At 45.5% G+C, this 27,010-nt stretch overlaps 1 protein-coding gene across 7 annotated transcripts in view; it reads left to right on the top strand.

Moving 5' to 3' along the window:
- Nucleotides 1–27,010, top strand: part of ITPR1 (inositol 1,4,5-trisphosphate receptor type 1) — a 201,153-nt gene that overhangs the window by 110,361 nt on the left and 63,782 nt on the right. For 3 of the 7 annotated variants that reach the window (XM_080384689.1, XM_080384695.1, XM_080384691.1), the window contains 5 exons: nucleotides 4,640–4,675; nucleotides 6,299–6,349; nucleotides 9,834–9,966; nucleotides 11,243–11,433; nucleotides 26,371–26,551. In XM_080384689.1, coding sequence (XP_080240815.1) covers nucleotides 4,640–4,675; nucleotides 6,299–6,349; nucleotides 9,834–9,966; nucleotides 11,243–11,433; nucleotides 26,371–26,551 — 592 coding nt within the window. The remainder of the gene's footprint in view (nucleotides 1–4,639; nucleotides 4,676–6,298; nucleotides 6,350–9,833; nucleotides 9,967–11,242; nucleotides 11,434–26,370; nucleotides 26,552–27,010) is intronic. The other 4 variants (XM_080384692.1, XM_080384693.1, XM_080384694.1 and 1 more) reach the window with 2 other exon arrangements.

The raw sequence follows: 27,010 nt of genomic DNA on the forward strand, positions 1-27,010 counted from the left end.
GGATTTAAAGAGGAGCAAGTGATTGTACACCCATTGAAAGTCAGTGGCATATCAGAGACTGAGGTCTCTTAACTCCAGGGAAGCCCCAGCCCAAGTAAAACATGCTTTCTCAACTGAAAACTCTGGAAAATGGGAGAAGGCATTCCTGTAGGCAGATCTCTGTGACCTTTTAGTGCAGGCACTGGCAGCCCTTATGCCAAATTTCCCACCTCATCGTCTGGCAGTGCACAGTGTCTCTGCAAATTCTGAGATAAAGGGGTGGGGGGGGGGTGGGGGGGCGGGCAGAGAAATAAACATTTAGCCATGTCCCTGACCTGAGTACGTGCTGCAGTGGCAAGGCAAGGGGGTGTAAGCGTGTGGTTGCTGATCCATCACATGCCGGTGGGAGGCAGGGGCTGCCTCTGCCCCTCGTAAATCCCAGATGTCTTCTGTGAGGATTGGGAGAGCTGTAGGGCTCGGAGGACCTGTGCCAGGACAAGATGCTGCTCCACATCTCCCACCACCTCTTAATTTATGTAGGTGTGAGATCCTACATCAGCAAAAAAGCACCACGTGGTAACTTTGCAGGTCTGGTACAATGGTGAACTGTGACGTGGTGAGTCTGTCAAAGTGCTTTGGTGCTGCTTTTGATTCTTAATTATTCCCCTCTGCCCTCAAACTTACCCAGAGCCAGTCAAATGCGTGTTTGGCAAACACCTAGATACCATCTGCAGGAGCTAGAAATTTCTTATCTGAATTTTGTCTCAGTTCTGCAAGGTACTGGCCTTACAAAGGAGACTTGGCAAGCAGGTAACCTGCGTGGAGTTTTCTGGTGTTATTGAGGAGTTCTGAAGGACAGCAGTGTAATTCATGCTCTGCTCTGTTGTCATGAATCAGCCTAGATGGTGCTTTTGCTGTGTGCCTTTCAAGTAAGAGCTACACTGCATGTATTTCAAAGGGCAAAGATGAGAAATTCAGAAAAGCGAGGAAGAAGTGGAAGGAGACTTCCAGCACTCTGTCCAAACAGCCATTCCCGCTGGAACTCCAGCTGATATGGGAGACAGCAATGCAAGGGCTGAGGCAGAGCGCAGTGGCTTCAGGATAAGGTGTATCCGAGATCTTCACTCGACTTTTTTGCATTTGGACACACAGCCTAGCTATCAAAAGCTAAATGTAGTATTTGGCTGACTGACTCCATAGTTGTGTTTTTCCCCTTTTTATTTCCTCTATGCCAAATCTCTCCCCCCACCACCCCGATAATTAGATGCCATATGCATGGAGTTGGGTTGGTTCCTGAATTCACAGATTTCAGGACCAGAAGGGACTGCTCAGTAGTTGAACCCGACTTTCTGCACAGCACAGGACATCTCGCTTCTTGCCGTTGCTTCTCTGCGGAGCCAAACCTAGTAAACTGACTAAGCTCCTTCAGAGTGCTCAGTGTTGGTCTCAAAGAGCTCCCAGGACAGGTCTCAGTTCGCTGTTGCTTTGCGCCAGCTAGTCACCTTCCTATCTGATTTAGAGGGATGTTTGGAGAAAGACCTAAAGGAGGTGTGTGGTAGGTTGGAAATGGCACCAGGCAGTGGAGGTTAAGCAGTTTGAGGCTTGTCACCTCTTGATGCTTTGAACTCGGAGGTGGCCTGAAGCGGAGGAGCTTTGTGCTTTTGCTGCTTTGTCTATTATTTTGTCAAAATTCCCGGGTTTGGTGAGGTTGAAGAGGAAGGGATCAGGTTTTGAAAGTGTTTGTGTGTGTGTGCGCTCACACAAAAACGCAGGTGTCTCTGATAAGATTATTTCCCACCCATTTGTAACATCACAATATGAGGTGTTTTCCATCCTGTTTTGCTGAAACCACTGCCTGGAGCAGACCCAGTCTGTGAACTGGAATCTCCACCAGCCTTTTAAATGCATTTCAAGCTTTTTAAGCTCTCAGTGTTTGGGATGTTTACTACATAGTTGAGTTTAAAAAAACTATTGAGAAAAGCAATCCTGAGGCTTTAAACCTCAATGAAAATCTTTCTGCATTTCCTCAAACCATTTCCACTTTTTTTTTTTATCCGCATTGCTACTTGTTTGACTTTTTCATGAAAGACAGGATTAGACAACTTTCATCTTGATTGTTGTTTTGAAAGCAAATGAAAATAAAACTTTCACACCTTCCTCAAAACCATAAAGGAAAAGGACTGGAGCCTCTTCCGTATCTCAGAAGTTGAGGTGTAGTGAGTTCACACTTGAGCTGTCACTTGCTTTGGTGGTTTTTGAGGTGGATACATCCCTGTTGAGTCAGATAAAGACCATTCTGGGAAACACACGTAGTCTGTGTTGGGGAAATGCATGCTAGAAGCATTACGGTCACCAACAGGTCAAAGAAATTGTAATTTTTCCTGTTAATGGCTGGTGGTGAGTGGTTTATTTGCCAGCCTTGCAGGAATGGAAACTTCAGAGGAAGAGGGGTTTCGTGCACAGCAAGTTGAAAGGAATTTTAGCTACTGCTAGCAAGAACTAAAGATGAAGTACTCTTCTCTGGCCCTGCCACCCACTACATTCCAGTTGAAAAGCTGGCCACTGTGTCCATGGCACTCACCTGGCCACTGTTTGGTATTCCACAGACTTGCCCTTGCCCCCCAAACGATAACTTCTCTCCTAGGTGGAGAGCTGGCATCTATGGAGGCCCATGAAATCTAGCGAAATGGCAACGTCAGTCTGCTCTCCTGCCCCATGCAATCCTTCTTGTAAAGCATAAGCTGGTACTTTGCCACTGCAGCACACAGGATAGTGCAAAGTGTAGCACAGTAGCTGTAGCTCAGTAATTCTTTGCTAGTTTAACCCAGTTTGATTGAAAGAATAATAATTTCAGTATTTGGAGTTTATATTCTTACAGAAAGATTGCTTAAGGCTGTGCTTACTTGGAATGATCCATCCGAGCATTGCCAAGGGCAGTAGCTTTTGCTTGCAGATGTGTTTCTGGGGCTGGTTCTAACATGCTGTCTGTGCTACAGTGGGAAGGCACAGGAATTTGCTAGTTAGAGTATGTACTTTTTTCTCTTCCAATTAAATTGGAAAGATCAAACTAATTTCATGCTGATTCTTCATCTGTGCTGGTTTACAGCCTCGAAATGTACACGTATGTTTCATTAAAATGGGGTCGTGGTATAAAGCCCGGGAATAAGGAAGCTTTCGTTTGGAATCTGAAGTGTAGTGCATTATCTTGTGGCAGTCACGTCCACCTGACCTGCCAGCTTCAGCCTCCCCTCCCCTGGAAGGAAGGGACCTAATCTCCCTTACAGGGGAATACGCACAATTTCCTTGCTGCTGTTGACTACTTCAGAAAGGAGGAGTTTTCTGCTGTGCTCTGAAGCAAGTTGTGCAGACGGTGTCTGCAATCAGAACAATGTGCCCAGACTCCCTAATGACTTGATACGGCGTTTCCAGTGTCCAGCTACACGCAGCACGGGTGTACAAAGCGGGCTGCGCAGGAACTGTGTGTTCCTCTGCATAGATGAGATTCTTCCTGTTCAGTTTTGGCCCTCAGGCTTAAATACTCCCTGCTTCGAACTGACCAGGAGAGAAATGGTTTGCATGCTTGAGAAGTTTCCAAGAGTGGTTGACAATGCAAGGAAATGGTGTACCAAAGGCCGTGTGAACTAGCCAGGATGAAGGTCCATTAGGAGAAGAACGGAGAAGGGTCCTTCCTGGCCAAGGAGCCCCTGCCCACGGAGCGCCATGGGGAGAGCCCGCTCCTCTGCCACCTTCCTGGGAAGCACAGTCTCTCCGTGTGCTGACTTCTGGATTTCGTGGCCTTCCCCTCCCTTGGCTGTGCATTTCCTAGGCTGCAGCAGATATAGGTTGCAGTACCACGGCAGCTCCCCCAGCCTATGCTTGATTTGTCTGTCTGGTTCGTGTGGCCCCTGGGCAGACACGGACACGTGGTGGCTGACTTCGTTTGGTATTTCTGTGTTGTTGTAGTCTTACTTCTTAGTGTCTGTTCCTGAGAAGCTAAATCAATTTCCCCACGATTAAGTAGGCAGTTTCATTTGAATGTTTAGGTCTCTGTTGTATGTCTAAGCTCTACTAGATAAAAGTTGCTCGTCTTCATCTGTTTCAATGTGATGATCAGCTGTGACCGTTAAGCCTCTTACTTCATTGCTTGTGTATGGTGCTGTATCACATATCTTTTATCTCAAGAAAAGTATGTTTACAGATGCAAATCCACTGAAAATTAACAGTGTAAGGCTGCTGCCTTTCTGTGCCATGCAGCCCCTGCTTCCTCCTCCTCCTCCTCCTCGCTGCTGGGGATGGGCGTGCTGCCCTCGCCCCCAGCGGCTGGCAGGTCCCGGGTGCGCGGTCCAAGCGGGCTGCCCAAAAGTGCATTTCTGCATCGCAGACCTGTGTGCACCTGCGACTGAAGCTTTTTGCTTGTGTCTCTGTGTTCATGCAAAGTAGTTTGGGATGTTCAAAGGATACCTGCTAAATTTTCAAAATGTAGCTGTTTTAGGAGCTGGGTGGGTGGGTGTAAACAGTAATTATGGCTATAATTGATTTGTGATGATTCTGCTCAAGTGCTGTGCTAGCTCCCTTCCCCTAAGCGTTGACCACTAGATGTCTGTTGGGATGAAAGATTCTTGAAGAATGACTAATTTTTCTGCATTTTACTTTCAACTAGCTGCCGCAACCTGCAGAAACGGAAAGCTCTGTAGAGGTGTGTCACCCACCTATATTTGTACAACAGACAAATATTGGTGTTTTTAAGTAGTCCTGGTGGAGTGTCTTGTTGGTAAAAAAAAAAAAACAACAAAACCAAACCTGTGAAATGTGTGTTCCTGCGTGGTGTTAGGTGGTGAAACATAAGTAGATTTGTTGAAGTGGTTTAATCCAATACAGCATCAGTGTGACAGTCTGAAAATGTATATAAAAAACAAACAAACAAAAAACCCCAAACAAAACCAAAACCCAAACCCATGTAAACCAGTCTCAAAGCTTTGTTGCTTTCAGCCATTTCCCTTAGGCTTTTAAGGGAGGTTCTGTGAAAAGTCTTCTCTCAAATCCCCCTGCATTAGCAAAATGAGACTTCGGTTCTCTGGCTCCTAATACAGGATTTGGGTTTCCCTTTGTTTTACATACTTAAAAACTTCGATAAGGAAAGGGAGGTGTCACAAGTTGTTAGTGGAAGCCTCATAATTGCAGAGCAACTGGGTGTCCCATTTAAAATGCCACAGTGAAACAGCTAATGGTCACTTCACACCTCCCAGGTTACTAGCTCTGTAGTGAATTGGCTATGTAGGCACGTTTCCTTTATGAGATACCCCAATGTCAGTTGGCATAAGACAGGTTATTTGCCAAAATGAAGACATAAGAATTTATGAAGTCTCAAATTCTTCTGAAATTAATGGGACATCCAGAGGTGGCATTGGTAGCTTGTACAACTGGGTGCTGTATCAGTTCAAAACTAGGTGAAAGAACATGGAAGTCTAAATCTGGGACAGTGTTGATTCTCTGAGCTATACAAATAATAAGGTTTAAAAATACGTTTTGAAATCATGAAGAGAAAAAATGTGATGGTTTAGACCTTTGTATTTGTAGTTGTTGTGGAATAGTGTGTAAATGTAAACAAACTGAGTGGTCACAGAATGACTTTGAGATGTTTGGGAGATGGCTTCTGGATTAAGGTGGGGTCCCTGCGTGGAGTGGTCCATCCTACGCAATTTCAGAATGCTTTAAAGCAGCAAAAACTCAACGTACTTTGGGTTTACAAAGTGGAAGTTCCATTCCTGAAAATTAATATCTGAAATAAGAGACACTTGATCTGGAAACACGCATGTTCCAAGGGACTTTATTCTGTGAAACCCCACTGAAACCCACAGCACTGGAACAGAAATCCCAGAGGTTTTGTCAGAGGCCCTCCGCAGTCTCAAACGAGCTTCACTGACCATGCTCACATACGACGAGTACCTACACTTCCTCCAGAAGTGTGCGTATGGTGGGAGGGGGTGTTTGTATGTGTGTGTGTATTTGTGTATATGTACGCACGGGCATGCATGGTAACTGTAAAATTAGACAGACTGTGTGTTTTCTTTAAATCCCTGGGAATGTGTTGGCATACGTGCATGCCATGGTGGTCTGTGGAGGGTGGCAGAGCAGGCTGGCGAAGTACTGCCAGAGCTAATTGAGGGCAGATGTTCTGTTTTGATAGCTTGTCAGTCGATCTTCCTCATCTCCCCCCTTGCTTCCAGCTGTGACTTCCCTTAATATTTTCCATGAGTGCAAAGATGTTAGTGTCTCTTTAGTGTTGTTCTGCTTTAAAATGAAATTTCTGCGTGCACAGCAGGAGCTTGATCAAAGTCTACCACAGAGGCAACTGGAGGATCATAGAAGGGTATGTACAGCAGTCAAGCACATTCAGACCGAATTCTCTACCTTTTCCTTTTAAACAGTGAAGCGTTAAGTCATGTAAGAAACTTCTGTGGTTAACTGCTTGCTGTTGGTCTCTTGGAAAACCTAAACCGATCAGCCAAACGGGTTGCTGGAGCACCTCCTCTTGTGTTAAATGGAAGGAGAGGTGCCTGGCTGCCTGGAATTAAACCTCTGAGCCTGGTCTAGTCTATTCACACATTCAAAGCACTCCCCTTTGGTGCTGGTCACACATTTGTGAAGGGAGATTGATCAGTGCTTGCGGAGCTTGCCTGGTTTGGCCACGTCTCCCCCTTTGGAAACAGCCAAGCTGCAAAATCTGTGTCATTAATACAGTTCTTAATGTCTTCTGCTCTTGTAGCTGGGAGCAGAAAAGCAGCAACTTACAACTGCTTCACTCTTAAATGTCATTAAATATTCTCTGTTTTAAATATTATAACAGGCTTTTGATATCACTTAAACTGAGCTTGTGTATTGCATCTGCTTTACTGATACGTGTACAGTAATGTTTGTATACTACTTACTGTTACTTCACCTTGATGGTGAATGCAGATGAAACCGAATGCTGTTGGGTTTTTTTTTTTTCCTAGGTAGCATATTTGATTTTTCTTATTGCCGCCAAACATCTGATATTTGTTTGCATACTGTACGCATCAAAGTGGTGTACAACAGTAACATGATGGTTAAAGAACTGTTCTGGAGCCAAGTGTTGCAGCTGAATTAATTATAACATTTCTTAAATACCACTTTTTTTTTTCTCCCCTCTACTTTGATCACATACTCATACACTTGTTAACTAACACAGTGGGTTTGAATAATTTTATAGGAAACAAAGGTTTTTCTTCCCGGTTAGGATTCAAAGTACTGGTGAACACGCTTTGCCAAACCTCTGAAACCCCGGGTCAGCACGCTGTCAGACCAGAAACAGCAGATGCTCACTACATGTCCACACTTGTCTTCCCTGGTCCTCTGTCCTGTTTTGGATACAGGCCTCCTGTTGTAGGCAGCAGAGGTGCTGCAGGTCTGTCCGCGGAGCAGCAGCCCCTGCTGAGGTGTCTCCACTCACCCCAGCGGTTTCAATCGTGGAATAGAAGTTGCCTTCTGCTCCACAGTGGGCCAGAGGGAAAGTCTTGAGATGGCTCCAGGAGCTTCAGTTATCCTCCTGAATTCAGGAGGAGGTGGAGTTTACTGAACAGCAGTTCTTGTGGCTGGATGTGTGTTGTTATCCTTGCAGTAAAAATTACTGGGTTTAAATGCCAGTAGATATGAGGACTGCCAATTAGTGTAACAGAAGAGGAGAAAGGTAATGTGAGAGCTCCACTGAAACTTCATCTTTGGCATAAGGCTTACATGGGTATCAAGTTGCCTTTCTAATCGGTACACATGTAGAAGGAAGATGTAGTTAAGGGGGTTTTTGTCTGGCTTGGCCTTGTTCTGTCATGTAGGCTGCCTTACCTGCCAGACTGAGAGCAGAAAGATGGTTAAAACACTACATCATGTACCAAACACTCTCATGTCGCTGTCAGTCAAAGTAGCTTCTCTAGGATAAGAATTTGCTTGAGCTTTTGAATCAAGTCTCATGCCTCTCCTACATGTTCACTATTTGGTCCAAGCGGTGATAGGAAGCGTATGCCCCTTGGAAAAGTGCTTCTCTTCTTCTGCTATTGCTTCCAAAGTAACTTGCCTTTTTTTTTTCTTCTTTTCTTTTTTTGGGGGCCTTCTGGAAGCAGCTGGTTGGAAGGCTCTCTTCGTGTTTATTTTACATCTTTTCTCCCTGCTGCTTCCCCCGTCCCCATCTGATTCCATAAAATGCAGCTCCTGTGCTGCAGCTTTCACGCTAATAATCTACAGGCACAATTTTTAATCTGCCAAATTGCAGTGACAAGACGTGGACGGTGGGAGCCCTGGGGTGAGCCCCAGCCTTGGCACGGCAGTCATCCCGGACTGGCTGCGGGCAGGTGTTGGGCTTCTCCCTTGGGAAGTGAGGGCTGAAATTCTGTAAAGGAGTGTTAATTTCCAGACGGGTTTTTTGTTTTTCCAGTGCATTGGGGTGTAAGGATTTCTCTCAGCTACCTGTTGTGAGTGCCAGCGTTGTACCAAAAGCAGCGTGCTGGAGTTTCTTATGAGCCAATTAATGCACATTTATGTTGTTCCATTTACTTATTAGTGTTTTAAAGGCCTCCTGTGAAAGTTTAAGTAGTAAAGCTTCACTTGTGTGACAGCTAACGTATTAAATCTCGTGGTTAATGACGTTTTAAATCTATAGTCAGACACCTAATTTCATTTGAAATACAACTGAAAATCAGTGTCAAGCACTTGTTTTGTGAATGGCGATCAGGATACTTCAATTAATCTTGGCAGTTTTTTAACATGAAATTATTCTTGGCTAGATCAAATTTTATTTTTTTTACTTTCTTTTTTTTTTAATCCCCAGAAGAACCCCTGCTTCCCCACTCTCAAACACTGTCTCAGGGTGGTACTGCTGTACCCACAGCATGCTGCCATTAGCACAACCGTAGCTCCCAGTCAAAATAATCACCAGTTCTCCTTTTTGCACAAAGACCTTATAAAAATCTGTTAATCCAACTGTGGCGTTTGCGTGTCTGCCCGTTGCTGGCAGTACCGCCAGCTTTTGTATAGCTCTCCAAATGACTGGGAATTCCTGTAAAGACTCCAGGGAGCGCAGGTTAGCGTTCAGCCCGGGGTGGCTCGGTCTCCCCGGTCCCCGCTGACGGCAGCGGCGCGTGCTGTGCAGGGACGTGATGCTGTTATCCCCAGGGCCAGGACACAGGGGTTATCTGAGGACCGGTGCCCCACAGTGTCCGCGGGCTCATGTGCTCGGATGCTGACTGCCGGCGTGACCGGGCGGCTCGGGCAGCTGCCAGCAGGGACGCGGGGAACAAAGAGCTGGGATGCAGCAGGGTTTGCTCAGGTTTCTGCTCAGCAGCTGACAGGGTCAGATCGCATCAGTTGCTGATGGAGGGCAGAAAAGAGCATGTCCCTGTAACGTGGGTGAAATGGCTCACTCACAAACCCATTTGTAATGTTGCTCTTTCTCCAGTCCTCCTCTTCATTTGGTGTCGGTGCTGTACAGATGCAACTTTTTTACATTTAAGACTGATACAATAGATCTTAATTAAAAAAACAACCCCAAGCCCTTGGAGAATAAAATCTGTCTAGAAAGCTTTACACAAAAACTGAGTAGTAGCTGTTCTGGTGCTGGGAACCCGTAATCTTATTTGAAGCCCCCTGAGACCCCCCATTGCCCCAGCCTGCCTCAGCACATCAGGAGATGCTCAGTGGATTTTTCCAAATCTCCAGGGTTTCTGTTACCCCTCCCTCACTGCAAAGTAGGCTAATGATAACAGCAGTCTCCTTGCTAATGAATATTAGTAGTTTGTTTATTCATTAAGCTCACATCATGATTTTGTTATCCTCTTTGAATCAAGGGTGAGGCACTCAGGCAAGTTTTGGTCAACCGTTACTATGGCAATGTGAGACCGGCCGGACGGCGCGAGAGCCTCACCACCTTCGGCAACGGCCCCTTGTCTGCCGGAGGCACTGGCAAAGCTGGAGCGGGAGGTAGGATGTGGGGAGGTAGGATGTGCTCCTGCTCCTCAGGGTTCCTGTGGGCTGCCCTGCCAGGTGCTGCCTGTCTGTGTCTGCCTGACAAATTGCTGTCTTAGCAGTGAAATAGGGATCGTTTTCTTCACACTACTTTTCTTTTCTGTGAAATCCCAAAAAAACAAACTATCCACATGGATGGAGAAGAAGCCCTGCTTGCACGTCACTCCTGGATTTAGAAATTCCAGTGTGTTTTATAACTCTCCTTGAGGGATTCCACTTAAGGCTGAGCGGAGCATCACTCTCCTGTCTCTCATATTTTTTCCCCATGCAGATGAGAGTGTACTTTTCTCCTTTGAGAAAGTACTTTAAAATTAAGCAGACAGAGGTTTTTGTACTTTCCAGAGACTGTTTTGGGTTGTCTTGAACTTTGTGACTTTGCTTGGAATAAATGTACTTAGAAAACTTCATCAATTTAATATTTGCCATAATATTTGGGAAATGTGCTTATAAGGATGTCAGATTATTAACCATACCTGAAACAAAACCATTTAATTGCATACAGAGACATTGCAGGGTAGGATGAGCAAAAATTTGGTTCACAGTCAGTTATAAAGTGCAGGTTATTTAATTTGAGACTATTGCTAACAAAAAAGTCAGCAATGTCAAGCACACTTTGTCAAAACACCATTCAGTGGGTGTTGCCTCTTCAAGATAAAGATAGTGGTAATCCTGTTGAAAGCAGCCCTGGTCAGAGACAAACAACAACAAAACCACAAAAAAAAACCTATTTCCTCCATTTTTTCTGAAGTTGATATGTATTTCACTTGTCCTTGTGTTGTGCTGCCTACTGCCATACTCTTCCACTGTCTAGAATGTTGGCTTTGCCATCCGCTGGAATTTGTCTTGCCTTTTCTCCGTCCCCTCGCTGGTCCTGCAGAGCCTCTGCCCCTCTTTGTATCCCTGAATCCGCCAGAACCCCCTTCCAGTACACCAGCCCTCTCCCCACCTTCTGCTGCCACCGAAGGCCCAGGCTGTCCTCCTTTGGGACGCCGCCTCTCGCGGGCACGCATATATGGAAGCAGTATTAAGTGCCCATCTTATGGCATGTCCAGTATGTGCTTTAAGTTATAAACTCTTCCTTGCTGAAATGCTAGGAGCAGAGTTCATCACCGCTAATAAATGCATGTGCATCGTTCACGATAGGTTAATAATTTAAACCAGAAGAGAGATGTCCTCACCGCAGGGCGGCTGAGTTTGAATCTCAACCCGTTTCTTGTGATCACCTTTATAGGAGGGAGCTCTGGATCGAGTTCAATGAGCCGAGGTGAGATGAGTTTGGCAGATGTCCAGTGTCATCTGGATAAAGAAGGTGCATCCAACCTGGTCATAGATCTCATCATGAATGCCACCAGTGACAGAGTCTTCCACGAGAGCATCCTGCTAGCCATTGCCCTTCTGGAAGGTGGGAACACTACAATACAGGTAGGGAAATGGCAGACTTCAAGCTTTTAACTAAAACATGTCGGGAAGGGAAATGTTTTTATGAAATCCGGGAAACCTGAGGTGGTTAAGGAGATGGGAGAGGAAATAACTAAATGATCTTTGATCTGTAATTAGGGGAAATATTACTGTCTACTGTGCAGAAGTCAATTTACCCAATGCCCATGCAAACATTTAATAACTGATGTATTTCCCAGGACAATATAGAGGAATGTATAAAAAACCAGCTTTGTAGCATAAGCTTACATGACTGCTTTTATGAGTAAGTTGAAGCAACTACGACATGCTCTGAGACTTCTACAACTAGCTGATAATTTCAGACTGGAGTTTAACGGAACCGTATAGGGTAAACTCCAGACCACGACCATCCTCCTGCAGCCTTGCTATCCTTTGTTTCTGTGTTTTTAACAAGGATTTGATTTCCCTAGATGGAAATTGCGCGTGGTTTGGATTGTAATGAACAATTACAATTACAGTGAAAAATACACCAACTAGCTTGTACAATATTCTTCCAAAGAGGGAAAAAAAACCTTACTGCAGCAAAACATGCTTACAAAGATTACTGAATGTGTAATAATCTTATTCGTTTCACTTTGCATGCGTTCTGTTTGCAAACAGTCTGTTTAAGTCCTAGTCGACGGGCTTCATGCATAGCTATTGCAGAGGGTGTTACCCCTTCCTACCCCACTGCCATGCATTTCACATGTCTGAACAAAACAATCAGTGATTTGTTTGGGAAGGTCAATTTTGCAGATTGTTCCTTTCACTTGGAGAAGCGATACATCCAAATGTTTGATACTTACACAGATTTAGGCTTTTAATTTGATGTCACTTGTGCTGCATCCTAATGAGGAACGCTTATTTAGGTACTTAGAGATAAAACACTAAGAGCCTGGCCAAAGAGAACTAAAAAAACCTTATGTACGTGGCGTATAACCACTCCACAGTCCTTTGTTAATGCCCTGCAAACCAAAGTACCAGAAGACAGAGTTTATGATGTTATTCCTAACTAGACCTTCATGGCAGCTCTGGGGAGAAATGTTTGACCAGACCGAGGGCAGCACTCAGTGTTGTGCTTAATCTAATCTCGCTGTGGGCAGTTGCCAGCATGGCCTGTCCTGGCTATCTCTGCTTGTCCCCTCTTTGTACGGCTCGTGCAGCTGTGGAGTGAGCTGAATTAAGTGGCTGATCTGATGGGAAGCTGGTGAAAAGAGATTCGATCCCATAGCAAAGGCCTGGCTTAAACCTGACCAGAGATGTGTGGAAGAGCAGCTGTATCCTCTGTGCAGCAGGATGTGGGGAGACTTCCTTAGGTGTAATGGGGGCTGAATCCTGGCTGGTTATGATTGATCATTATGGTTAAAACGTGTCCTAGATCGCTACAGCAGCACCTCTTGTGTTCGTGCAGGCTTCCCTTGAGAGGAAGAATGGTTTTGGGCTCCTTCACTCTGTCTCTGTAATCGGTACCCTCTTTTTTCCCCTGTGTATATGCTCTAGAGTGAAGCTTCTTTGTAAACGACTGACTGGGAATTGAGCATTTAAAATCCCATGTCACCTTAAACTGCAGTGGCAGGATTAACATTCCCTGGGGAGAGGCACTTCTTCAAATTTCCTGCTCTCCTCCCGTGTAAAGGAAGCTGAGCTTTCATCTGCCTAGCTCTCAGGGAGCCTCAGGTAACCTTACACTGTCATGCTGGAAGGAGGAACAAGTTCTGCACCAGCCTGACATGGAGAGATAGTTCGCTTGTGCTGGACCCCAGAACTAACAGGCTGAGCAAAGTCACTTCCCACTGTGTGCAAATCGGTGTTGGAAGCAGATTCCTTAGCTCAAAACAAACAGAGAAACCTGTAATCCATCTCTAAAGAAATTTCACCAGAAAGGGAGAGTCCTTAATTTGCATTCGTCATCTATAACTGGGAGCTGGGAGTGTGTAAAATAACCATGTGGTTAGGAAGGGGCTGTTGGTGTAGGATGCTTGTAGCAAACGGCGTAATGCTTTTACATCTATGCCTCACGGTCCTGCCAGGTTCTGTTGCACTCTTGCCTTTATAGATGTTACTTCTGTAAAGCAGAGTAATTATTTTCCACCCTTTCCCACTCAGAAGTAAGTGCTTGGCGGTGGTTTTTACCTTTAGTAAATGTTCGGGGCAGCCAGCAGTTACTCAGTGCATGTGCGTGCTTTGATGCAGCAGTGAAGGGCGAGGAGGGGGCTCTGGTGTAGGCTGCTTTTAAATACGGAATGTTTTGGGAACCAAATGACACGTGATGCCTACAGCTAATGCTGTAAGCTCTGAGGTCTTGGACACACCCAGGAGCTCATAACTCATGCATGCAAAGCACAGAGGAGACTTCATTGAAAATATCCTATGGAGCAGTTGTGATGTAGATGTCCTGTGCTATAGCAATCCAGTGGCCTGATCACAGAAGGCAAAAAGGAGGGTTGATAAGTTCACAAAGATGTCCCCTGATTCATCTCTGTCTTGGTTAATCTGGTGCTAGGGAATGAGGATGCTGGTGCCTTCCTTTATGTGTGCTGGCTCTAGCCCAGTCGGGGCCTGTGGAGACTACTGCAGTGTCACTCAAGAACAGCACGTACTCAGCGCTCTGGCCTTTCAGTAGTATTTCAGTCATGAAAGCCAAGCAAGTAAAACTTTAATGGAAAAAAACACCAACCGCAAAGCTTCACTTCTGGGACAACAGCTGGCTCAGTGCTGGGGAATCAAAGTGAAAGTGGAGGTTTGCTCTTAGTAAAATCACAATTTCAGGTCTGTACCTCCCAGAAGAATTGCTGAGTGATGTCCCAAGTTAAACTGGTGTCCTGCATCTGTAAACTCACATAAGCAAGCTTTTCTTGCTTCACATAGGAAGAATAGCTGATCTGCTCTCCCAGAAAATAGGGGTGGCTCTGGGTGAAGCCCAGCTGTCGGGGAGCACTGCCCTTGCAGGAGAGCTGCGTGGGGCACTCGCGAGTCTGTGTGGCTGCAAATCTGACGCGTTTTATAAAGCACTCTTTTGCTACAGACAGTAAAGATTTATCAGGTGCAGCAATGTGGTGGTCTCCTATTTAATAAGATTTCATTGTTATAGTACACTGCAAAGGTTGTCTGCTTTAGGAAACTAGATGCAGTTATGAAAACAAACCCAATACTTTCCATGGTCATTTATCCTGGTGTTTCTCTAACCTGTGTTCTTTTGGTAAGTATTGCAGATTAGGTAGGTAGGGCTTTGCAACCTGCAGAGTGGATTTTCTGAACTTCTGCAGCAATTTCCAGTAACTGCCTGTGGAAGAGTCATCTTCACTCTCTGGACTAACAACTGTGTTCATTTTGCATCAGATACATTTGTCATTGTGAAAGTTGACCTAGCCAGATCAGCCAGCTTTGTCTTTGAGGTCTAGCAGAGTTTATCGTCATTTCACAATTTTTTTTGGTGGTTATTAGCAGCTCTTGATTTCTAGTATTCTGAAAAAGTTCATCCTGTGCTCAGTCTGAATAATTTTTACTGAACTGAGATTGGTTATGTCTGCAGGCCTTTGAGAATAGGAAACTGGTGGGATAGGGACAGGTTATGTAAAAAGGCTTTTTGGCAGCAAAGCCAGGAATGTGTCACCCCTGCATGGCGTTTTCTTAACTCCAGGTTTTCACACGGGAAATGAATTTGGCCTGAAGTTAAGCAAAAGGTTTGTACTGACACACAGGAACTTGCAGATGATGATTGTAATATGGTTAATAATGGGAGTTCCTGGGTAACTCCCATGAGCTTCTTCAGTGGGAGAGCAGGTCTCCATGATGTTGAGAAGGGATAACTGGAAGAGGTGTTACTGTTTCATTAGATACATGCAGGGCCAGTATTAAGGCTAGGCAAAGTAGGTGGTTGCCAACTCTAGCAGAAAAGCAAATCTAGAAATGTTCCTTATTATAATTGGCAAGAGTGGTTTTTATTGTATTGTTAAGAGAATTAATGTGGGGGAGAAGCAGGACAAGAAAAAAGATTCCTGGCTTACCTTCCGAAGGAGGCTAAGCTGGCAGGGAGTGTATGGCACATCGAATCCCACGCTGCGCTGGGGTTTGCTATGGGGTGAATGAGGATGTGATAAATTAACTGTTCTGGGAGAAAAAGAGAGGTCTTTTGCCTGCTTCAAGTTCTCCGGATGGAAACTGTTCTGGGTTATTTTTAGAGTTTTGAATTCACTTAGAAATACTGTCAGGTTCTTTGGTACCAGAGCTGGTGATGAAGGTATCGTAGCTGTGTCTGGTGAGCTTGTAGCTCCCGCTCAGCAGGAGCTCTGGTTTTTGGTGGGAAGCCTGCCCGCATTTGTAAGGAGACAGAAGCGGAGGTGGAACCACAGGGTCAAAAATGGACAACAAATTAACTTGACAAATGCTGCAGCTCATTGAACTGAAAATTACATAAACCCCTTTATTAATTTATATAACCCTCAGCATCCACCAAGAGAGAGCTGGCATCAGCGATTCTGCGCGGAGCAGCCCGAGGCAGGGGGATGCCCTGCTGGTCCCACGCTCTCCTCCAAAATGGTGAGGGGTGAGCATGCCCTGCGTCCGGGGTGCTGCTAGCCAGCACATGGCACCCGTCCCCCTGGGGTGCTGGCTTGGGTACGCTTTGCCAGAGCTTGTGCAGCAGGTGCTGTTGCTCGTAGGCACGCTGCACACGGAGCTGCATCTCTTTTGGAAGAGACGTGGAAGCTTGGTCTGCTCCTTGCACACACTGCAATGTGGCGAGTTTTCCTTCATTAAAGCAACCCTGGCAAATGAATGACAGCGGAGGAAATCACTGAGGACTTGTCCTGCAATGCTGGTGTCTCATCTGCTAAATAAAAATTATATGCGCCGTTACTCTGCCTCACCTCCATAGAGTTTCAGCTTTCCTTGGTCGGTGGAAGTTAATGGCAAGTAAAGTCCCTTACATAACTGCCTCTCCATGGAGACTTCGGGCTGCTTGTTTAATTAGGGATCTTCTCAAAAGTTAGATTGCGTGACAGATTACCCACACGCACATGTTGGTATTTTCAGCAAGGGAAGGTAAATGAGGTTGATGACATCAGTTTAGTTTCAGGCATTTTTGAAGTGCTACCCCAAAGTGAGGTGATGGAGAGCTACCGCTTGGAAGTGCGGTGGTGCTGCCTTCCCCCCTGCATCCGCAGCAGTTCCCGAGGGGGGCTGCAAGCACGGGGTGAGGTGATGGGAGTTGGCACCCAAGGAAAAAGTGATTGTTTTTCAGGAAAGAAGTGGGATTTGATCCTAGCTTTAAAGGCACCTGAGCAGAGTGGCTGCTCCTGCATGGAGGATGGTGATGGGATCTGCTCCACCCTTCCTTCCCCCGGCAGCTGAGGGTGGGATGAGGACCAGGGGCTACCACAGCGTGAGACAGCACCAAGGAGCCTGTGGTGATGGACTGAAGAGTTGTGCCTCTGTCATGGCCAGAGTGAATCAGTGCTGTGCTGAGCCAAGGTTTGGTGCTTGCCGTGTAGGCATGAGGCTCCTTTGAGATGTGACTGTACAGCAAGCCACGTGGCTTCGAGTTGCTTCTAGAGAGAGCCCTCCAGTTCAGCCTGCAGAAAAGAGCCGTGCATTTTGTGTGTCGTCCTTTGAGTGTTCATTAGGGTTAGGGGCTGCAGCCCTTGTAGAAGTGCCGGGGGGGCTCTGAACAAGCGAGATGCCAGAAACCACAGCAGCGAGCTCTTCATTAGTCTGGTTTAGTAGGAAATACTGGTTTGGGTAAAATGCTGGACCAACACAAATCTCCTGTCCCCAGCTTTGTCTTGCACCATCCGTGGACTTGGACTTCATCATCTCTCCTCCTGCGTTGCCACCAGTAAGGAGACTCCAGCGTGGTGAACGGCGGTCTCCTTTGCTGAGCTCAGTGCCTCAGACTGTCCAGAGATGATCGATAGTTATTAAATAGTTGCAGAATTGATGGACAAAAGGAACTGAATCCAGAGCTCTCAGGTTTTCATTTGTGTTCTGGCACACAGGAGAGCTGCAGAACCAAGCGAGCCAGGGCAGGGAGACAGGGCTCGTGGCTGTGCCTGTCCCCCTCAGGCTGGGCACAGTAGATCTGTGTCCTTCAGCTTGCTGGAGCCTTGGCTGTGACAGAAATGGAAGGGTAGGTGACTCTAAAAAGACCAACAGTGCAATAGCTGGAACCAGCCAGTCAGGCAGCTTTATTCTTCATTTTCCCTCTTGGCTTAAATGTGTCCTGCCCTATTTCATTGCCAAAACTCTTAGTTTCTGTTTCTCCGTGACTGCAACAGCACTTAAAAATTGGGAGAAAATTTTACAAAATGTTACAGAAGTATTGGTGGTATAAAAAGTACATTTAGTGTGGCACAGTGGTGCTGTAGGGTTTGTGGTTTGGAGTTTTTAAGCCAGATTTTCTACTTACAAAATTTTCAAGTCACAGATAACCTGCAAGCACACAAAATCATAAGTGATGGTAAATGCTTCAGAGGCAAGAATATCTTTGGATTGCTAAACTTTTGTAAATAGCACTTGAACTTTTGACAGTTGATGAAGTCTCTTAAAATTTCTACTGTTTGTTTATAACAGGCAGAATTCTTTGATATAGGATGTTATATCTTTTTTACATAGTGTCAGTAATACCCCTTCAGGAAACTTTGCAAAACCAGCAAGCTGTCAGCACATATTAAGTAATCACCTATGTCTTTCACCATTTTAATGAGTTTTTCTCAAGCTAAAATACACAATCTTTTTTTTTTTTTTTTCCATTCTGACTATGTTACTTTGGAATGTGACATTAAAAAAAAGTAAATGCGATAAGGACCTACATCAACCATCACGTTCACTGTGGGCAGTGATATTGTCCTTTTGTGAAAGAATTCCCCAAAATGAAGCACACTGCAAATCCAGACCCTCCTTCATGGTGCAGTTACCTTCACAACAAGGCGCAGAACCTGCACTAGCAATTAACTCAGCGCCGAGGAAGTCTGCATCCTGATGCTCTGTTGATCCACAGCACGTGAGGAGACTCAAGATGGCCAGCCCGTAGGAGCACCCTGTCTCTTTCACATGTATTTTCACGTATTGAGCACACCGAAGCCTCAGCCTCGCTTAGCTGTTGGATACCACCACGTTAAAAACGAGCAAGCTCCGCTAATAATGCGTGCAGAGCACCAAGAGCTGTGAGGAATCATTCCTGCGGAGATGATTACATTTTTATTGGGGCAGTTAGATGCACGGGTGAGATTGAGAAAAGGGTGGATGAGGTGAGATTGTAACGATACCACGTATTCTTCCCACTTGAGCTGCAGCTGCTACTACTGTTTGAAAGTGTATTTGGGCCGTTGGTGTTCCTTTACTGTAGCACCTTTCAGTCTTTTTGCCCACAGGGAGGTTTTGTGCTCGGATTTTGAGGTGCCCATCTCTGCGATTGAGCAATGTAGGTGGGGAGAAGAGAGAGAGGTGCTACAGCAGGGTGCAGCAGCATCGCCTGTCCCCCGTCGGGGCAGCCCTGTGTGGTCGGTGGCTGTTGGGTACCACAGAGCTGTGGCAATCCTCCTGGCATTCAGCTGGCAGCCCGCGCCTCTAAGGAGCAGGCACATAGATCGTTAGTTCTCCCTGTTCCTCTCCGTGGGATCCAGGTCCAACATAAACTTTTAAGATGATCCCTAGCAGGATTAAAGTTCTCTGCAAGCAGGCAGAGGCAAGCTATGAAAAACAAGGTCATGCTGCCTTTTTTTTTTTTTTTTTTTTTTTTTGGTAAGCACAGGAATCAACAAAGCGATGTTATATAACTTCTATTTATATCCCACTTGCTCACTAGCTGCAGGCATACAAGAGTAGCTGAGGAGGGAATTTAATGAGCTCTCAGGGCTTGCTCACCTTCCAGAGCGGGTAGGAGCCAGCTTGTTTTTGATGTGCGTCAGCAAATGAAACTGGTGGTGGGTGGGTGGTTTGGGTAGGTGGACTGACTTGTTGCTATGGTTTTCTTTAATTCCTCTGTCTCTCAAGATCTTACACTTTTTTCTTTTTTTCTTTTTTTTTTTTTTTTCTTTTGGGGAGTCTGCAGACTTCCTTGTTTCTCACACCTACACAGAGTTAGCTGGTTCGGTAGGGAAGTGGGATTCGTGCTCCTGCCATGCAGGAGCCGGCGGAGATCAGCTGGGTGACCCGGCGGGTGCGTGCTCCCACTTGCACGCAGGAGGAACTCAAATAAAGCTCCGTGCTGAAAGCAGGTCAGGCCCCTGGGTCTCCCACGCTTTGGAGGGCCATCTGCGCCGTCTGCAGGGGGATTTAAACCCCAAGCCCAACAGTTGCATTTCTACCTGTCGTTCCCCAGCGTGCTTCACCTCGCAGTGGTCATCCAGTGTCCCCTCACCGCCCCGGGGTGTTGTACTGGCTCTGGAAGGGCATGAAGGGACCGTATCTCTGTGAGGTTTGTTCTTACTTTCCTCTTTGTGAAACGACTTTAAAAATCGCCTCGAGCTTTGAGGTGTTGCAGTAGGAGAAGGTGTAGCATGTAAGGGCTCTTGCTGACCTCAGCGGTGCAGTCCTGCGGCTGCCTCCATCGGAGCTGCTGGGGGAAGGCGAGCCGTCACGCGGCCGGTCCTCGCAGCCCTCCAGAGCATCCTCTGTGAGGTGGGGCAGGGTCTGCAGCTGGGAGCGGAGCCTCGCAGGGTGGCGTCTGGGTGCCCATGGCAGAAGGAGTTTGTCTTATTTGTGGAAAACAGAGCTGGGAAGTCCCCCTTCTGCTTTCAGGACAAGGTTTACGTTTTACAGTTTGCAAAATAAACAGGCAATTGAGGTGCTCTGGCAGATTTTCCTTATGGGTTTATTTCAAACTGTGAAGTATGTTCAGCATGAAATACTTTAGCTGCCATTTCCTTAAGCTATGCAAGACTAATGATATCTATCGTTCACGCCCCAGAGTGGTGGTTCTTCAGCGAGCCAGGACGTATGAAAGATTTCTAGAAAAGAGAGGGATCGGTGATATTCAAAATAAATGGGGGTGGGGAGAGAAAAAAGCTAGGTTTGAATTTTCTGCAGTGGAAGCTCTTGCAATATGTTGAGGCAGAATGTAAAGGGTTGGCATTTGTACCTTATTCAGTGCTTATGTTAGCAGTGCAGTTCCCCTTAAAATGTGGCTGCTTTGAAGTAGTCCAACTATAAGAAACGGTACGGGGGTGGCAAGTTCTTTCCACAAGCATCAAGTAGCACAGAAGTTTTGCATTATTTCATGCTGGCAGCCTGTCCGGATAACCCAAGCGAGTTAACATCCCCGTAATAATTTCTCTCTAGTGTTGGAATAAAATGTCCTGAACTGGAGCCAGATAGCTGATCTTTCTCTTGCATCTGGAGGGACTTTCCTCTTTCAAATATCCCTGACTAGTCAAGTTCGTGGGGTGTTTTCTGCTCACTGGCATTACAGAAATGGGGAGGGAGATGACAACAGTGTGCTTTAATTTGTGAGGTGTTTGCTGGGGCTTTGCTTTCCCTTATTTATTGGTAATCAAATACTTGTTTTCCTGGGGAATTCTTTGGGATCTGTTTGGATGGTCTGGTAGGGCTTAACAGCTGTGGTCTGTTGAAAGAGCTTTATGAATTACAGAGGGTGCGGTCCAGAAAATTCTGCGTCCTCTGCGAGATGGCGGCAGTCTCTGTGTGGGTAATGCAGCCAAACGCTTGCCTAAAATCAGGCCACCCTTCTTGCAGGAGGAAGCACGCGTCTGAGCAGATGCATCCTATACCCACTGCTGGCAAAGATGTTTTCCTTACGTATCTCACAACGGGATCACTCGGACAGCGTGTGCAGTCCAGCCTGGAACTGTAGTGTCTGGGGCAGAAAGCTGAGCTGCTTGATGCAGAACAAACAGACGTTCCTTTGCTTGGCTGGCAAAACAGTTGTGACTCCGGGTCAGACGCAGCTATCGGGTGACAGCGTAGAGGAAGGTGTTCCCAGCAAAGGTGACAGCACACACAGGCAAAGCTGGAGAAGGCAAGAGCTGGAAATAAACAGCCTTCAGCTGGTTCCTGTTTTTTTTCTCTCCCATTTAACAATCCTACACTGGGCACAGACTCGGTCATCATTAAACTTCTTGTGGAATGGTTAGATTTATAACGGATTAGCTGGGTCCGTATTCCGTTCACCTTACACAGAGCTGTCCACCTGCTGTGTTTTATGGCTTCACTCTCCCAAGGGCAGATGTCAGCTCTGCAGGTTAAAAAAAACAGTTTGCTAGCGATCGCTGGTACGTGAGACATGTCAAGGAGCACTTGTCCATGTCGTGGGGTTATCCTGCCTCTGTGGTCCCCCTCCCCGGCGCTGCTGGGGAGTCACCTGAGCTCCTCTGCCACTCGTCGTTGGAAACAATGTATATTATGTACATCGTATACGTCAGAGGTCTTGGAAGGCAAGGCAGGAAGGGAGAAGAGGTGAAGTGGTAATGCTAGGAAATTTCCCCTCTCTTTGCTGGTTATTTTTTTTAGATATGATTCTACGATCTGGGTTGTTAATGATCTGCAATATTTAAGAACGTGCCAAAAAATAACCACCACAGAAAGCTATACTAATTCTGAATAAAAAGCCAGCAAGCAAAAATAGTACTTTCAGTTTAGCAAAAAAGGCAGGTAAACATTTAGCAGCATGTGTAAGTAATTTGAAGGGGAGAGGATACCAAGTTCTGGGGAACAGCTGAAGAGGAGACAAATAATTTAGAATCAGTGACTGGAAGTTAGTGACATAAAAAGGAGCTTGTTCACATGTTTCTAGCAGTTATTAATCACTGGAACAAAGTACGGACAGACATAGTTCGTCGACCCCAGTGCCTTCTAAAGAAAGTTAGGATGCTTTTCTCAAGAAGATGCATACTTCAGCACAACTTTGGGCTCAGTTAATGAGCAAGAGCAGAGGGCTGATTGTGCTCAAGGGTGGGTCAGGCTGTGGCTGATCAATTTTAGCTGCAATTTAAACTCTTGATTTATTTTCCAGTGAAATCAGTCACTGGGTTTGCAGCTTTTCTTCTGCAACATACTTTGCATGAAACAGGGAAATAAAGTCGTAGATGGTATGGTGACAGTGTTTCCTTTGGCTCAGATGCAGCATTCTGGAGGGGCAGAGGTGAGAGTGGGATACTCTGCTGTGCACGAGGTTTCTGGTTGGATTTCTTGAGCAGAGTTGGGTGGTGGAGAGGAGAAGGAAGGAGAAGGAAGTTACTACACAGGTTTCCTGGTACCTGGTATTATTAGTTGGTTTACTCTGGTATATTAATAGATCGCTTTGGGTGTCAGAAGGAGTCAGTGTGGCTTGGCTTTGCAGATGCCTGATGCCCCTGCTGGGGGGGTTCTCCTTCTATCCCCTTGAAACAAATACAAGTTCATCATAACACTTGATGTATCGTATGCCTGTAAAAGAAGCAGCATACCGCTGCTTGCCTCGCACTTCATGTCTGCATGGAAGCAGTGCACCACAAAAATATATATGTTCTCCAGTCACCTGCGAGACTTTGAACTTGCAAACCTCTACACAAGAAGATTTTTCCCCTTGTATTTCTTAACAAAGCTCTTTCCATTGCTTCAAATTAGTTTTGAATGAGTTTGTGTAGGTGGTGGTTTCTTCTGTCTTTAAAAATGATTGAGAAGTCTTTGTGTGATGTCCTTCCGTGTGGTGAGCGGAACTATTGTGTTAGAAGCCTTTGCATGTCATATGCGAATGTTTTGGGGTTTCTTTCATTCTATGGCTGTGTAATGCATTGCGATCACATTATCTCTGAGATTCTCGCAGCAGAGAAGTCTTGGTTCATTGAATCAGCTGGTTGCTGGGCTCTGGAAATGTGTTGCGTTTCATTGAGGTGCGTGTACTTGCAAAGCTGTTTGCTGACCGTGGCATTCATAAAGCAAACCTCATGATCTTCTGCTCATCATGTGGTGTCTCTTGTTTAATGGCAATAACTCTTAACAGTCATTAACAAAACATAGTTGAAATAAAATACAGTTTCCTACTGCGTGGTTTTAGCTGTCTGTAAGAGCAGGCAACTGGTCCGCTGCCGGTGTCTCAGGTACAAGATGAAACTCCTATCCTCCCTTGCCTTTCACATAGCTTTTCCTCTGGTACCTTGTATGGGGATAGCCAGACGCAGCCCACGTACCGGTACGTTACAGGTCACGGTTCCCTGCCCTGCAGTAGGTTTCGACGAGATCACAGATCCCAGCTTGGTGGTGGCTACATCCGCAGGGGCTGTGTGGGAGATGAGGAGCCATCCTCCATCTTGCTGGCAAGATGCTTTGCTTTCGGGTTTGCATCGCTTTGTTAGGGATGTCAAATGCTCCAGTGTCAGTGGTGTGTTAAAAGCACCATTCTTCCAAAAATGTGCACGAGTGTAGAGGTTTGCTGTTGGCTTTGTCCCAGGCTGCTCTCCTTGCACACTTGTTCTTTCAGCAGCCTTGCTTGTGGTCACACATCGTCTATGTGTGAGCCAGGACCCTGCCATACGGCAGTCTGAAATGGCCTCTCTGTGTCCATTTTAAAAAGAGAGATTTTCCCAGTTTTGGCTTTGAGGCTCTATCTGTAAATAAATTTCAGGATTTTTGTCATAATCATCACCACCAATTACCTGCTTGAGCACAACTTGCAAGATCACACCTCTTAAAATACAGTATCTTTGATAGCTGGCATGTGGTTGATTCATATGTGTGAAGGTGTTAGGCATCCTGACCTAAACTGAAACAATCATTTTGTGACAACCATTGAATGTATGCACAGCACGCACAAGAAAGCTTTACTGGAAATGTTCATTGCGTTTGGGTTTTTTTCCCTGAAGTGCAGTGGAAAGTCAGTTAAGCAGCTTGAAAAGACGACAAAAATAAAGCCTGTCAGCAAGTAACAATTAGTCGCGTACAAGGTATTTCTTCAGCGTGGTTCATTAAAAAAAAGCTTTTCCTTCACCACTGCTTCATCACAGGGAAACTGCTCCTGTCCAGGCTCCTGAGATGTGCAGCCCGGTGACAACCATCATTTGCCTGACGAGCACATCATGTTCTTTGTCAGAAAACCGTTACCCTTTCTGGAACCAATGATTTATCCTGGTCCATTTCTAAAATATTAATGTTGGTATGCTCATGATGTAATATTTTCAAGGTGTAACTTAGATGCAGACTCTTCCTTTGTCTGTACCTGCAGCCAACAAGCAGCAGACAGTGCTCCAGAGGGCTGGCTGGCTTTGGCTACTGCTCAGCAGCTCAGGGAGACCATGTCAGGGCATCTCTGGGTTATGACTGCAGTTTGACGGCATTCTGTCTGGTCAGATCAAAGAGCCAGTTTAGAATAAAATGAATTTAAAAAATCTTGTTACGTGTCATTCAGACAAAGGGCGGTTTTATTTATTGGGTGTATTTTATGAGAAGATGTTAAAATTCCTGGTAAAAAGTATTGGATTAGAGAATAAGTCTGCAAATATTAAAGAAGCTGGGCACCCAAATCATCTTGTGTCATGTCACAGAACCTGGCACAGTTTCTGTTGCAATGACATTTGGTAGAAGGCACCTCTTGTGGTGCTCTGGCACACCTGCTTTACTGGACTGTGTGAGTGGGTGTCAGGAGAAGGTACCAGGGCGGCTACCTTTGCGAACGTGTGATGCCCCTGCTGGGCTTTTCTCATTTCCCTCCTCTCTGTTAATCACTAGAAGTAGGAACGAACTCTTAAAAGTTTACCTGAGATGCTCTGGGCAGGTAGAAGGTGTTGCGGTGGTGGGAGGGATATCTCATGTGAATATTGACCAGCTTCTTTAAATAGTAGCGTTCCTCCTCTGTCTGTAATCAAAGACGCAACTTTATTAGTGTTTCAAAGTCATTCAGCGCTGCTCTGACTGCAGCTGCTTGGGAGTGATCAAAGGCAGGCTTACCAAAGACGGCCTTGTGTGCTCTGCTTCGCAGAAAAGCGGGCAGGATATATTGCTATTCCCATTTTAATTTGTTTGTTCAATAAATCAGGCTTCATTCCTATTCATCATGTAAAGCTGTTGGATCCTGAGCTGCTGCAGAATGCTAACTAATTTCATAATACTCTGCATAAGGTGACCCACTTACAAGTTCATCCTTCAGTCATGTTTAAGCTCTGGTCCTGATTTATGTAACAGCATATTGGTTTCATCAGGAATTGCCTGATCACTCACTGCGTTGGCTGCTTTCTGACCTGTACATGATTTGTATTCTCCTCAATTTTAGGAAGAACTCTCTGTCTCTGTGCGCACATGGGCAGAACAACGTTAATAAACCTTCTTAACAGTAGTCAGGGCTTTGAGTTTTTGTATCGCTTAAAGGTATGTTAGAGTAGAGATTAAAAGGAGTTTTAAGAAGTCTGCTGCGGATGGGGCAATGAAGAATCAGCACAAAATGTCCCTCCTCGTGTTGCCCTGTTTGTATGTTTTTGGACTGTGATTAACAGTGACTATAGCATGTTATGAGTCACGATCCCTTTGGTTAGAGGGCAGGAAGACAGGACAGTTCTTCCTTCTCTGTATTTGGCTCATACTAGTTTTGTTTCTGAACTGAGAATCATATGATAGATAATTCCATTGTCCTTACCTTACCTTACCTTAATTCATTGTACTTACCTTAATTCATTGTACTTACCTTAATTCATTGTACTTACCTTAATTCTGTTGCTGAAAGAGAAGCGTGCTGCCTAAATGTATTAGGGCTAGCGTGATTTACTGCACTCCCTTTTCTTTAAAAATACATTTGGAAGTTGTTAACAAGGGAGTTAACGTAGCTGAGACACTTGGGCTGCCTTAACAATGACATATGAGTTCCTGTTGCTCCAGGTTTTGCTTTACTGAAAACTAACCTCCCAGTCCTTCAGGATATCATGTAGTGCCGAAAGGTGAAATGATCTGTATTCAAACTTGTGTATGGAGGTATAGATCCTGTTCCTTTTTCTCTTGTAGCATTCATTCTTCTGCCGACTGACAGAAGATAAGAAATCTGAAAAGTTCTTTAAGGTTTTTTATGATCGCATGAAAGTGGCACAGCAAGAAATCAAGGCTACTGTCACAGTCAACACTAGTGACTTAGGAAATAAAAAGAAAGATGAAGAGTCAGACAGAGATGTACCGAGCAGGAAAAGAGGTAATCCCCAGTTCTTCCATTTCTAAAGTGACAAGGGAGTAAAATGCTGTGTTTTGAACTCATTTCAATTGATGCAATAATGCTCTGATCTCTGATCCCACAGAGCAAAGTTCAGAGATCAGTGCTGCCCTGGCTCGGGATTTCAAGAGCTTCATCCCCTCTTCATCCATTTGTGAGATTGTGCTATTGAAATGATGAAAAGTATTTCTGAGATGAGACTCTGCCGCCTTGTCTATCGTGACAAGCTGCCCTAATCTGATTCGTAGTAACGACCCTGGACAGTGGGTTGTGGTCAGTGCCTTCTCTAACAATAAGTGGAGAAATCCTAATTTCCCTTTATAGCAGGTCCTCCTGTATCTCCTGATAGTGCTAAATGTGTGTGCTCTAACCAATTAATACCAGAATTTGTAACTCGATGTGGTTTGCATAAAAGGTGCAAAGAGCATAACATGATATCCT

Source organism: Falco punctatus (genome assembly GCF_963210335.1).
Source record: "Falco punctatus genome assembly, chromosome: 4".
Lineage (NCBI taxonomy): Eukaryota > Metazoa > Chordata > Aves > Falconiformes > Falconidae > Falco > Falco punctatus.